This window comes from Neolamprologus multifasciatus, chromosome 7, assembly GCF_963576455.1.
Source record: "Neolamprologus multifasciatus chromosome 7, fNeoMul1.2, whole genome shotgun sequence".
Taxonomy (NCBI): domain Eukaryota; kingdom Metazoa; phylum Chordata; class Actinopteri; order Cichliformes; family Cichlidae; genus Neolamprologus; species Neolamprologus multifasciatus.
Genome location: NC_140445.1, coordinates 57560398 through 57573812, shown reverse-complemented (window position 1 = coordinate 57573812; position 13415 = coordinate 57560398). Strand labels below are relative to the sequence as shown.

The following is a 13415-nucleotide window of genomic DNA, read 5'->3' as shown; positions in this document are numbered from 1 at the left end:
CTGCACAAGGGCACATATGTGACTGTGTCTTACATATTCATTGTTGTCAAAGCACACGTCCGGCCCTTTGCGATATCTGGCTTTATCAACCATGTCACATGGATCTGGACCTTCAGCTGGAAGGACACTCAGGAAAATTCAAATTGCAGTTGTGCACATTTTAACAATAAAAACTCAATAATGCGTCGTTATGTACTCAGAAACACTTCATTTTTATAGCACAAAATGACACCGCCAGTCACGCTGAGGTACTTTATATTGCAAACAGTGCATCATTATAGTTAGACAGACAACAATGATCCCTTATGACTAAGCACTGGAGCAACAGTGGAGAGAAAAAAACACATTTTAAAGAGAAAGAACTGCTGAAGTATGGATGGCAGCAATCTTCAAAGACCTAAATACGAATTACAAATTTTTACGAATTTTAATTTTTCACATCTAATAGAGATTAACAAACATTATTTAGTAATATTTGTTTTAAAAATAGCTATTTTATATGAAAACACTGGAGACTGTAAGATAAATTTTGATTATTGATATGACAAAAGGTAGCCTTGATCATTGATTATTGTTTATAAAATGTTTAATATTTTAATGTGCTGTGGCAGCAACATTTAGTGCTATTATTACCAAATGGACAGCTCTGTAGTGGCCCCCTGGTGACCTCTGGTGATGACACCTTTACTGTCCAATCAACAGAAACCTACATTAAAGACACATCTGTCAAACACATATCCAGAACACATACACACACCCTTCTCTTAATCTTAATTTAACCTGATGGCAACCTGTAGCCCAGATGAAGTTAAACATAGAAATTTAATCTAGACATAATGTGAGACCACCTTTCATATGCTGTGCATCTGGTTTACGGTTCACACATGAACACTGAGTGGGGACCCACTGCACACTTATTAGGTGTGTGTCCTCGTACTGACAGGTTAAAGTGCTGCTATATATGTGGTTTATGGAGGATTGAAGAGACAAAAGAAAGTACAGTTTTTAAGCCGAGTGAAAGGATACAGGGCTGTTCAGCCTGTCGCAGTGGTCTGGGGTCACATGACAAACATGTTGCTTTGGCATCAGTGATTAAAAACACAAGGTTGGTGTTTGGCAGCTTCTCAGCACGGTACATCCTAGAAAAAAGGAAAATAAAGCACGTATAACGTGGTACCAACGCAGCACACATGTACATGCAGGTATGTGTTCAGTTATGCACAAACAGTGCACTTCATACCACCTCCTTCCTCATGGGATTGACTTTTTATGGTAGTCATTAAAGTATCTGTGTCTACAGTTGTTAACTTTGGGGAGTAAAGCATCAGACACGTGGGACTCATAACACCCAGTAATTACAGCCATATTTAACCCTCTCAGACAGCCCAAAGTGATACAAACGTAGGTTACAGCAAAGCAAATGTGCAGCGGCCTGTAAATGTGTGTATTAGTGAGTTTGACATACAGCCAGAGTGTAAAGGAAGAAAAACAGATAAAAAAGGCTTTTTGTGCTTTCCTCTGCAATTCCGGGCTCTGACAGATCAAGGTAATCTGCGTGTGATCAGAACTCATCAGAAAGCAGCTGTCTGAAATCAGGCTGCAAAACAGAACGAAACCAGGAAACCAATTCCTTTCTGGATCAATCCCCACAGGCCATTAAACAGATGGACGCTCAGTAAGAAGCTGAAAATCTTCAACAACAGCCATTTAAAGTCATTCAGAGCATCAGTGGAAAGAGCCACTAAGCTGGAAGCATATGGGGAGTCTTGGGAACTAACACACACATACCTGGAACAGTTTCCACAGTCCAGGACACCTGAGTAGGATTTTTCGTCGTTGTCAAAGAAATATTGAGTCTGCTCTGTGATACAGCTTTCTTTAAACATGGCATCTGATATGTCGTCATCTGTCGACTCTGCTAGAAATAAGAGGGACGTTTAATAGAAAAGAGGATTAGTGAGAAATGCATGGATTAAAACGGGAGTGACAGACCTCTGTCTCTTCAAACTAAGGCTGATGGTTATGCACAGCTTATGTTACTTGCCTGCCTGTAGAAGGCTGGGGAACATGAGACCCAAGAAGAGCTGCTGAAGCACTGACCTAGGAAAAAACAATAAAAAGTAAAAACAAAAACAAAATGAGTCACATGTAGGAGGCAACAAGTCGCCTGAACAGCTTGTTTTTTAAAACTACGTTCGACCAATAGCTGTTTAGTAAAAGCAACACATCTGTCTAAAGTTAGAGTAACTGGTGATGTAAATGTCATGGGAAGTATCAGGCATTCTATTTTAAAAGCTGGTTATATTGCAGTTGGACAGCTAAGCAGAAAATGATGCGGTATCATGTTGTGTAACTGCCCTTGTCTTACACTGACCCAGCCAACTTCATCCTTCAACAGCATGCAAGTCCACTCCCGTACAAACTCCCACCCTGAAATACAAGTGTGCTCCCACTCTAACATGCACACGCAAATCAATGAAACATAGAAGCACAAGCACACAACCTCTACACTCACCAGGCAGCAGTGGATGCCCACCAGCCAATACTGAGAAAGTCTGCAATGGTAGGCTGTAGAAAGACAGGAAAAGCAATGCTAGTGAAAAAATAAGCACAAAAAAGCCTCCGACAAAGCTAGTAAGGCTTCATAAATCAAATTAACTAATAAATTCTGTTTTTTTACGTTAACATATTACTATTGCACAAATAGAAACCAAATAACATATACAGTAATGGTTTCAGTGAGGTTTCTAACCACATAGACGGAGCGGGGTCCAGCTGCTGCCTTGCTGTCTTTCTCTGGATCACAGACAGACTGATAGTCGTAAGTCTTGTTCAAGGAGTACAGGGAGGTGTTGACCAGGTTGGTCATCAGCACTGGATCCACCTCACCAAAAAACTGACCTATCTAGACAGGTTCACATATATACACACACACAGACACAAAACATAACAGAGAGTAAGAGCAGTGTAAAAGTAAGTCTTGTTTTGTTTTGTTTTTTTGTAAACAAAGCACCGAGTTGGGTCCTACTTACCTTAAAGTAGCATTGGTTGGAGTATAAGTAAATTAACAGAAAAGGCAGTGGCGCTATTAGGTAAGTGTTTTGCTTGCAGGGTTGAGGTACCCTTTTTATCCCTTTAGACGTATGGGTCATTAAAAAATCATTACAGCGCTGTTCTAAGTGATCTATCTTTATCCAGTGAGGAAAACATTTCTATTCTAATATCACTGCATTCTTACAGAATGACAACGCCTTATTCATAGGGCACAAGGGTTCAGCGAATGGTTTGATGAGTATGATAATGATGTAAATCATATGCTACAGTATGACCCTCACATAGCAGATATTAGCAGTTATTAAGTCAGCTGAAGACTTTTGAGAGGTTTTGCATCAAAATGTTAGTCCAACATAACTCTACCAACTTAAATAAGTAATCATTTAATCATTAGAGTTAAGGTTGTAGAATATATTCCATCATTGATCATCATCTTATATATATATATATATATATATATATATATATATATATATATATATATATATGAACCTCTTGTCTGAGGTTAATACCTTTTTTTCCCGTTAATTTTATTTATAAGTTAAATACCCTACAATAATACAGAGAAAATTCCAACAATCAAACAACCCCTTTAAGCAAGCACTTGGAAACACTGACAAGGAAAATCTTCCTTTTAGTAGGAAGAAATTTCTGACAGAACCAGGCTCAGGGAGAGGGGGCCATACTTTATCAAAAAGGGAGAGCGTTCAGCCTGATCTTAAAAGCAGAGAGGGTGTCTGTCTCCTGAATCCAAACTGAGAGCTGTTTCTTGGCCTGAAATCTGGCAGCTCTTCCTCCCATTCTACTTTTTCCCCATTCTACCTCGCATCTTGGGAACCACAAGTCACCCAGCAGTTGTAGAGCAAACTGCCTTATTGGAGTAGGGTACTATGAGGTCTTTAACGTAAGATGAAGCCTAATTATTCAAGACCTTGTATGTGCGAAGGATTCCAAACGACCAGGTCATATCCTGGTCAAAAACAACTCCAACTTTCCTCATAGTGTTACTGGAGGCCAAGGTAATGTCATCCAGAGTAAGTATTTGGTAGATGCTTTGTTTTAGTAAATAACCTCAGTTTTATTAAAATTTAGAAGCAGAAATGTAAAGGTCATCTACGTCTTTACATCTTTAAGACATTCCTGCAGTTTAGCCGATTGCTTTGTGTTATGTGGCCTTATGGATAAATAAAGCTGGATATCATCTGCATAGCAATAAAAATGTATGCTATGCTGTTGAATGATACTGCCTAAGTAAACGTTTGTAAATGGTATTGGGTATCTAGAAATATTATCTTGATAGCTATTGTAAAACTGAAAATGTTTTCTATGTTACAGTATACCTTTTTAAGCTTCCATAGAAAGTCGGGCAGATTGGCACTGGAGTCAAATAACTGCAACATGTACTATTATTTGTGTTCTATTTTGTTCACTAGTTAGCTTTAGGTACCAAAAGTACTTAAACAGTTTAGGAAACAAATGCAGTTTTGAATGAAAAATGTTAGCTGTAATGATAAAGTAAAAAAACTTTCCATACCATTAAATTATTAAAATTAAAATTTAATTTTATCACCTCATCTATATTCCATAAAATTACAATTTTCTATTATAAGAAACAACAACAAAAATAAATTTCAATTAAAATATTACACGTGCTCAGTGATCATCATCAGGTGTGAGTTAGTTTAACAATAACTGACAATGGACAGTATTTATTTAGCAGTATTTATTGCTGTTTTAAGTTATTTTAGTTATTTTTAGGTTAGTTACTGTGTAACCTATTTTTTTATAAATTGCAATTTTTTAATTTTAAATTGTATTATTTTTAGTATTTGATGCTTTAATATGTAGAGAGTTTCCATGGGAAAGATGCAAGTTCAAAAAAGGTATTAGAATACAAACACAGCACTTTGCAGAGGTAGATGAGCCACAGTTATACAAACATCGTAGTCTAAATAAACACATGTGCAACAAAGCGTCCTCATGACTGTTGTGATGGCAAATTTGACAAAACTGATAAACTTACGTCATTTCCTGTATATTTTTTAATTATGCAAATACGCAATATTGTTTCAATTAGGTTTTTTTTTCCAAATCAAACATTTTTCCCACAGCTAGCTTTAACTTTTCTTGTAGACTTAGTACAAAATCATAACTTTGCTTGGCAGGTGAGTCGTTCACAAAAATGTAGACCTTTCCACACAAACTTTGCTTCTCTTCTTCTTCTTCTGTTGTGGATTTGGGTTGTCTCAGAGCCTTCTGCCTCTTCATGTAAGCCCACACTGACTCAGTGATGTTGAGATCAGCACTCTGTGGGGCTTTGCCATCTGTTATGAGACTCTTTGTTTTACTTGTGGCTAAAAAGAGTTCTTTACAAAAGCATGTTTGTGGCTGTTATGCTGAAGGATGAGTTTGTGACCAATCAGACTGTACTATGTGAAGTACATGCACTGTATTGCTTTCCCATTCAAATTTTTCACAGAGGGCATATGATCTCGCTAGATAGAAAGTGGTGGAATCCTCCAGTCACCAATTACACATGTTGATGCTCGACTGAGGTCATTGTCACAGGACTTTTTCATGTTGACTTAACCCTGTGTATTAGGTTATTAAGCGGTTAATTTTTCTTTGTCATTGAAACACATCTTAGGCAATGCTATATATCTGAATCCATGGCCCAGAACAAGATTTTTAGTCTTAAGAATTCCACTTCTTCTATTATAGATTGGAAAAGATTCTAAGTGAAGAGGTGTACTGTTAAGCCTAATAAAGGGATCCTTTTTCTGGATCATAGAACTACTGCCACTGCATACATTTACTTTTCTTCAATAGCACAAAAGGTTTGGCATAGTCTCTGAAGACATCAATTGTTTCACAATGTGGAAAAGAATACTCAAAGACAGTAAACTGTATGTGTCAGATTTTGTGATGGTAGAATGGATCAAAGACAGCAGATGTCCTATCTTGACTGACATGAGATGTTTTTGAGCTCACAGTATATCCTACAACTGACAGGCTGGGGCTGAAGGCAGCCTAAAAGAGTGGAGTTAACACAGTTGAGCGGACTTCTCACATACACACGGGGAAACAGTTCAGTACAGCTTCCATGATTGACTAAGACCCATCGGAGCCTTCCCTTTGATCTTCGTCCAGAGTCTAGTGCTCTACTTTACCAGACACATGGGTCCACTGCTGTAGTAGAAAAGTAGGGCTAAAAGCAAACAGGCCATTCTTGTAAATGAGTCATAAGTCCTTTATTTGACCCGTATATATGATTGATGAATTTCTCTGTCAAAGGTAAGAGGAACTGAGTTTGTAGACAAGTAAAAAAATGAATAGAAAGGACAAGAAACATGACTGCTGGAAAAGTCGCCCCTTCTGAACATGTGGCCACACATTTTTATGATCACAATTTGTAGAGAGCAAAAGGAATGTTCCAAATTAGTGAAGCTTACATGTTTGCAATAATGTAAAGATTGCTGATGATAACTCACCAGGGTAATGTACTCATCCTTGTTGGACATGAGAAGAAATCCTCCATCATCCAGTATCACACAGTCCACATGCTGGAGGATAAAAAGTGTTAAACAACTGGAAAAGCGTTCAAAAAAAGTATTTAAATAAACTGGTAGTTTTTTATATGGTTATACCTTGTCATTCCTTAGACAGCCGCAAATCTCATCTTTGCACTAAAAGGAAATAAAGTGAGTGAGGCAATAAAAAGTTCAGTAAAATATACATTTCTTAGATATTTCAAAGAATAAAATGAACAGCTTACATTCAGTTTCAGTGTGGCATTCATGAAACTGTTCATCCAGAATGAGACATTGAGTTTCACTCCCACCACTACAGAACAAACCACAAAACAGGCAGAGGTCTTTTTATTTGTGTTTCATCACAAGAAGCAATCAGCGTGGTATTAGCAAGACTGACCTGCTGGTTTGAGCGTGACTTCATTAATGACAAGATCCACTGCTTTGCTCACCAGAATACCTGACTCAGACACAGACTCCCCACTCTCTGCTGCAATTTGGAAAAAGATGAAAGAAGGTTATATGATCTTTTATCATTGCAATTTAATTGAAATCATGTTTAGAAGTATGCGGCAGAGAGCAATTTCCACTCCCAGTGCAAAATTCCATACATTTTTATCTGCCGAAATTTACAAGAGCTGACCCTGTAAAGCTAACACGTGTTAATCTAGTCACGTGTACTGGAGCTTTAAGCATGGCTTCATCACTGCACTGATGTCTGTTAGAGTGATCAGCGGAGATGACAGGAAGTATACAGGACAGAAGGGAGGGAAGGTGGGGATGAGCACTTTAAGACACAGCGGGAAAAGAAGAAGGATAAAGAGAGTGATATCAGAGGGCTGAGAGCCTGATCTCTGCCAGTAGGGTTGGGATGGCGTCCAAAGGCAGAGAACAGAAAAGGCTCAGTGCCAGACCACACTGAAGATCCTCACACAAAGAAATGTGCATGCAAATCCAAACCTTTCAGAAAACTTGCCGTTGAAAGATGGAGCTGTGAAAATATAAATTTCATTGTCCAGGGTCCGCTTGTAGAAACTTGACTCATATGTCTCAGGATTCTCAGTCCACTCTTCCCCAGCGCTGAAAACATTAACAAAGGTGTGTAATATTATATGGGGTCTGTTACAGCCATAAAACACCAAGTAAATGTGTTTGATCTTTCTAAACAACTCATATTTTAATCGATAGCCAGTTGAAACTCATAAAAATAGGCTCACACCCTTTGTAGGGTGTGACGTCCTTATAATAAAAGCAATAACGAACTGTATATTGTGTTTTTGATTGTGAGAACAAAGACTATGTGCATTCAGTTTTAGTTGCAATGTTGCTGTATATTTGAAAAGTGGAACCCCTAAATGTTGTTCAGGCAATTGAGGAGAAATTGAGGAAAAACTGCTGTATTTGGCTGTGGTTTTTGTAGTTTTAACCCCTGTCCTATACTGGTCTGGCAAGCCCTGGGAGTTCAGCTGAAAGAGCTTAATCTTCCATGTTCTGTAAAATAGCCCAGTGAAGCAAGTGAGTAAAGCAGCCAAAACCATTCAACCTAAGAGTATTACAGTCTGTATCAATTTTCATTTTACACATTTTCACCAGAAGGTATTTGGGGAAAGAATGCAGTGATATTTCCCAATGCTAATGATAGCAATGTAAATGCAAAGAAAAAACTAAGAGTACCTTCTTGGATAGACTCTTGTGATTCCTCCATCTGTAGCTACAAACCTGGCCACTATCCCATCCCTGAGAACATGGAAAGCAACAGAAAATCAAACATCAAAGTCAATCACACTCACAATTACAGAAAAAGAGCTTTTGTGAACTGAGATCAGACTACAGACACAAACTGTTTTATACCCATTCGATTGTCTCTATATGTCATAATGTTAAACAGATACCCTTCAGTGTGTGTAAATGTGTGCTGGGATTATTTCAGACAAGGGGGCATACCATAAAAGCAAACACACTGACGTAATTATTTTATTTTCCCCTCAAAACAGCGTCTTGGCAAAGAACAATGTGGTTGGGTGTGATATGCATTTTATACTTTGCTTTCATCATATTTCACTCATAAGTTGTGATCAAATCATCCATGGCGGACAAGAAAGAAGTGAAACGTTGGCTCAGCCAATAAACTGTGCATGAAGTAATCATCAGCTAGGGTAGTTCAGAGCAGTGGTGTACAAACAGAACAAAGTTTTCCACTGCACAGTATTCTGTAATGTATATAATACTGTGCAAATGTCTTGAGTCACCCCTCATTTCTTTAAATTTTCCTTCCAACGAGCCACAAGACTTTGTAATTCTTTTAAGACATCACAATCACATTCCTTCAGGTCACGCTGTCATTTCGCAAGACAATGGAGTCTCCAGATGGGGCACCTTCCAGCACCCCAACTCAGGGATTCCCAGAAGGCCATTCCCTGACCCAGAGGTGCAGGGAAGCAACCGTCTCATCCACTGCGAAAACACCACCCTCTTCGTGGCGTTTGGGGGGGTGTACAAGTATACCCCTGGCTGGATTCAATCAGATGTTTGGCCAAAGTCCAATTAAATTTAGCCAGTATCACTAGGCCTCATCACTAGCACTATCTTAAGCTTCCTTTCCTACCAGAGCCATGGCATTCTATGTAACCAAAGCAGTTTCAGGGGATCGGACTGCCAAGGCCTCAGGCTTCAACCACCATCTGATTCATACTGCACCAGACTTCTACAGCGCCTCCTATGAGTGGTGGAATGATGTAGCTCATTCATCACCAAACTTTTGCCAGCAATGTCTCCGTGGGCCGGGCTCCAGGGTGGGGCCAGTAACCCCAATCTGGGTGAGGGGCCATGGTGCATAGTTTTTTTGTCCATAAGGGTTTTGTGACTCATACTTAATTTGGATGGGTGGATGGATGGATGAATGGATGGTGTTAGGCAGTACTTTCCCAGGTTTTCTAAAAGTCTTTCAAAGTTTTTCTTTAGACATTAGCTGCTTTTTCGCTCATTTTCAACTCTGAACCCTAACCCTCTAGTCCAGGGTGTCCGACTCCAGGCCTCAAGGGCCGGTGTGCTACAGCTAATGTCTGCAGGATCCATCACAGCTGATTTAAATGGCTAAATTACCTCCTCAACATGTCTTGAAGTTCTCGAGGCCTGGTAATGAACTAATCATTTGATTCAGGTGTGTTGACCCAGGGTGATATCTAAAACCTGCAGGACACCGGCACTTGAGGCTTGGAGTTGGAGACCCCTGCTCTAGTCCTTGTAGCTGAGCATTTTAAAATGAATGGCAGGGGTGTTTTTGGTTTGTTTTTTAAATCACTTTACACTGACATATGTCTCATTCAAGCATAAAAAACGGACCAAACTCATTGGATTAACCCGTTTCATCTCTACACAGACAACTTAGCAAATAACCTATTTTAAATTGTATCTTCAATCACATCATTACCAGCCTATTTAAAACAATACATAATTTGCCTTAACTTTTTTAGCTGAATATGAAAAATGGCTTGACAAAGATGAAATAGTATTTTTGCACCAAAAATATTTTCAAAGTGCTATTGATATGGCTTATCCCAGCACTATATGCAGTGTTTCATTAAAAAAAATGTTTTGAGGACAAAAAAAGACTTGAGAGACCTATAAAAAAAACTAGCTACAGCGGATAACTCTATCTGAAAGTCATGTAATTAGGAAACAGGAAACAATTCCAGCAAACACCTGCAACATCTAGTGTTTGCGGAAGCCTCATCAGATATGGTCTCAATGGGATGAAGCAAATCAAGATGGGAAGAAGGGAGAGAATAATACAAGAACTGGATTGAACATCTGTTGCAACAGGTCTCATGGAGTAATGAATCCAAATTTGAAATTTTTTATTCTAATCATCATCTTTTGCCTGAGTATCACCAAATAATATTGAAAATTGATTTAAATTCCCTATCACTATTTTATTGAAGTCCAGATTTTCAAATTTGTTTATTTGCATTGCTTTCAATACACAAGACCTAAAAGTTTTGGCACTCACACGGTCTGCTCGCTCCAAAGTTTAACCAGTTCAGCTGTCAAACCTGCATCCAGGATCAGTCGACTCACAAGGGACACATTACCTATAGATTAAAGACAATATTTATTTTACATATTCCAGGCAGTGAACCATAGCACAGCAACAGTGCGTGACAGGTGAATTATAGTAATGCAAAAAGCAGTCTCTTGTTTACAAATCTGGGCAGGTAACATTAATAACTTATGCTTTTGGAATGCGCACCAGTGAGCTGAAACCAATCAGATCTTCTCGTTTGCTAAAAGTTAAAATAAAACAAGTTGTCATGCAGGTGAAAGTCAGAGTCTGAAAAAAAGAGCAGGTGTATTCAGCCAATGTTCTTCTCGAAATAAATCAAGGAGAAATGACAGCTGTCCGAAAACCATCCAGCAGGGAGGCTTGTGTGGCTATTGCAATTCAGAAAGCAGGTGTACTTTGTGAAGGATTGACTGTTGTATATTTAGGAGGGAGATGATGCCAAGATGCTAAGTTTAAATCTCAAAAACGTGCTTTTCAAAATGAAATCATTCAAGCACGTTTCTCTATAGAGTTTCAACACAACATCTCCTGAGTGTTGTTTTAAATCATGTCCATAACATTTCACAATGACTCAACGTACTGCATAAACAACAGCAAAAAGAGAATTGATGCCAAAGTGCATGACTTGACCTTGGGTTAAAATGGATCATGGTACACTGATCCATTAGCTGGATGATGGTGGTAAGCCATACTCTGGGTGAGATCCATTAGGTGATGACAAACACTATGAGTCATTGTGCAGCATGACAGCATCAGACTTGTAGGAAACTCAGTCGATAATTCTGTTATCATCCTGCTTAGGATATAGTAATGATCCCAGTCATGCTCTGACCTTGAGATCACGATTTGCAAGTGGAAAATCTTTTAGACCATGATAAACTGTAAAATATGCAATGTACAAATACATACACACACATAGAAATGCAACATACCGTCTGCTGTTCTGGGTGGATATGCAATATGAGTACGAACAGTGCAGGAAACCAGCACAAATGTGAAATAACACTGAAAAAGATGCATGACTCACATGCATCTGGAGTGTTTCTATCAATGTACTGGTTGAAGTCGAGGAGAAATTGGGTGTTGTTGAGTGACAACTTCAGCTCTTTGCAGTACTCCCTGAAGAAACAGCATTGGTCAGTTAGAATCTCCTGTATAGTTTATAGAGGCTGTATAGTAAATGTGAGGACCACTCACCTTGGAGCAATGTAGGTATAACCAAATTCATCAAATCTCTCCTGCTGCATGGTCTCCATTGCTTTTGAAAAACAAAAAACAACCTTGTTTAGGCTCATATTATCAGATATTATATTATCCAAAAATATATATTTTTACAGATAAGTAGAATAGGAGCCAGCTGTGTGATGGCTATATGTGAAAGTATTCACTGTGAGATGACATGATAAGCAGACAAACAGAATTTATTTTGGTTGATACACACACACAGGAGTCCAAATTCCATGACAAGCTCCAAAATCCATAGCCACAAGAGAATTAGACAGATATGAGGTGATGGATTAAAGTAGAGAGTGTGAATGGAGTTAGAATGGGAACCTATGAGAGAATAACTGACTGAGAAATACTTGCCTTCTTGCCCTGTTGTGACCCCAGAGAAAAAGAGTAGGAGAGAGGGGAAAGCAGGAAAGACAAAGGGTGATAAAAGTGAGTTTGTCATCTGACGAATGATGTCATACCTGGGAAAATATGTTGAGATGTGTATATTCCCTACAGTAGGTAATGAAATACTATGCTGCACTGAAAGGATATTAGGACTAATAGACAAACCTTGAATATGTATATAACAGAGATTGATTGCACTTTGTAGAAAAGAACAGAACAGAACATAAAACAATGAAAGGTGGGGTAGACTGTGGGAATGCAAGGAAACAAGATGTAAATATAAAACAATATGAGAAAATTTTTCTTCCAGGGTGTTACTTGCTGCAAGTCTGGATTTTATTAAAAAAAAAAAAAAACAGTCTGGTAATTCTTATCATATAAATGACATGGCAGGCATCATTCTGTAGTCTCTTAAAATGAAGAGTTTTTTGGACATTGCCTTTAAAATATATTGACTCGTGCGGTGCAGTCTGCAAAAACAATTACTGAGCGCTGAGTTTCTTTGGGGTCATAGGATGAAACAATGTCCTTCACATATAAAACATAGCAAGCAGATTCATCGCTGCTGTGTCTCTATAGACTGGGAAGGGTGTCTTTATGTCTTTACTTTTCTCTCATCACTTCCTCTACCACAGTATTGGGTCACATCAACAAATATAAAGTTCTACTATATAGATAAAGAAAAAGTCCCACATATATTCATCCACAATACCCATTGCTTTAAGGACAATTTCTAATATCCTAGAGAACAAGTGAGTGAGTTCACTCGATAAGCTGGATTAAGGTGGTGTTCTGGTGGTCTGGCCCCAAATGGAAACTCAATATGGCTGTATGGAGAACTTTAGAGTCCAATCTTCCTATCAGTGCAGACTGTGGCACTGAGGCACAGCATGCTACTTTCTTTAACAGGCCTGTAAACGTTCTGACAGCATTTATGGCACAGTGACAAAGTCGTTACGGTAACCGAGGGAGCGATACAAAGGCTGAAAGAGTCAGTCAAGATCTCATCTGTTGGAATAGCTACACTATTGCTTATGCTTTGTGGTGTTTACATCAAAGTTAGCAAAAAATTAACTAAAGCCAGATATGCCAAATCCAGTACTTTTAACCCTTGACTAAAATGGCCCTCTGTGCTTTGATAAGATGAT

The 13415-nt window shown here is 38.6% G+C and overlaps 1 protein-coding gene across 8 annotated transcripts in view; it reads right to left on the bottom strand.

The window, feature by feature from the left end:
• The window catches only part of LOC146515618 (voltage-dependent calcium channel subunit alpha-2/delta-1), a 77702-nt gene that overhangs the window by 9076 nt on the left and 55211 nt on the right, over positions 1 to 13415 (bottom strand). For 7 of the 8 annotated variants that reach the window (XM_085164496.1, XM_085164497.1, XM_085164499.1 and 4 more), the window contains 15 exons: positions 11845 to 11905; positions 11675 to 11766; positions 10594 to 10675; positions 8259 to 8321; positions 7561 to 7664; positions 6985 to 7074; positions 6830 to 6897; positions 6702 to 6740; positions 6546 to 6617; positions 2753 to 2905; positions 2516 to 2568; positions 2045 to 2100; positions 1789 to 1915; positions 1027 to 1139; positions 34 to 116 (listed from right to left, as the gene is read on the bottom strand). In XM_085164496.1, the coding sequence (XP_085020622.1) occupies positions 34 to 116; positions 1027 to 1139; positions 1789 to 1915; positions 2045 to 2100; positions 2516 to 2568; positions 2753 to 2905; positions 6546 to 6617; positions 6702 to 6740; positions 6830 to 6897; positions 6985 to 7074; positions 7561 to 7664; positions 8259 to 8321; positions 10594 to 10675; positions 11675 to 11766; positions 11845 to 11905 (1256 nt within the window). Of the gene's footprint in view, positions 1 to 33; positions 117 to 1026; positions 1140 to 1788; positions 1916 to 2044; positions 2101 to 2374; positions 2431 to 2515; positions 2569 to 2752; positions 2906 to 6545; positions 6618 to 6701; positions 6741 to 6829; positions 6898 to 6984; positions 7075 to 7560; positions 7665 to 8258; positions 8322 to 10593; positions 10676 to 11674; positions 11767 to 11844; positions 11906 to 13415 lie in introns of those variants that run through there. The other variant, XM_085164501.1, reaches the window with a different exon arrangement.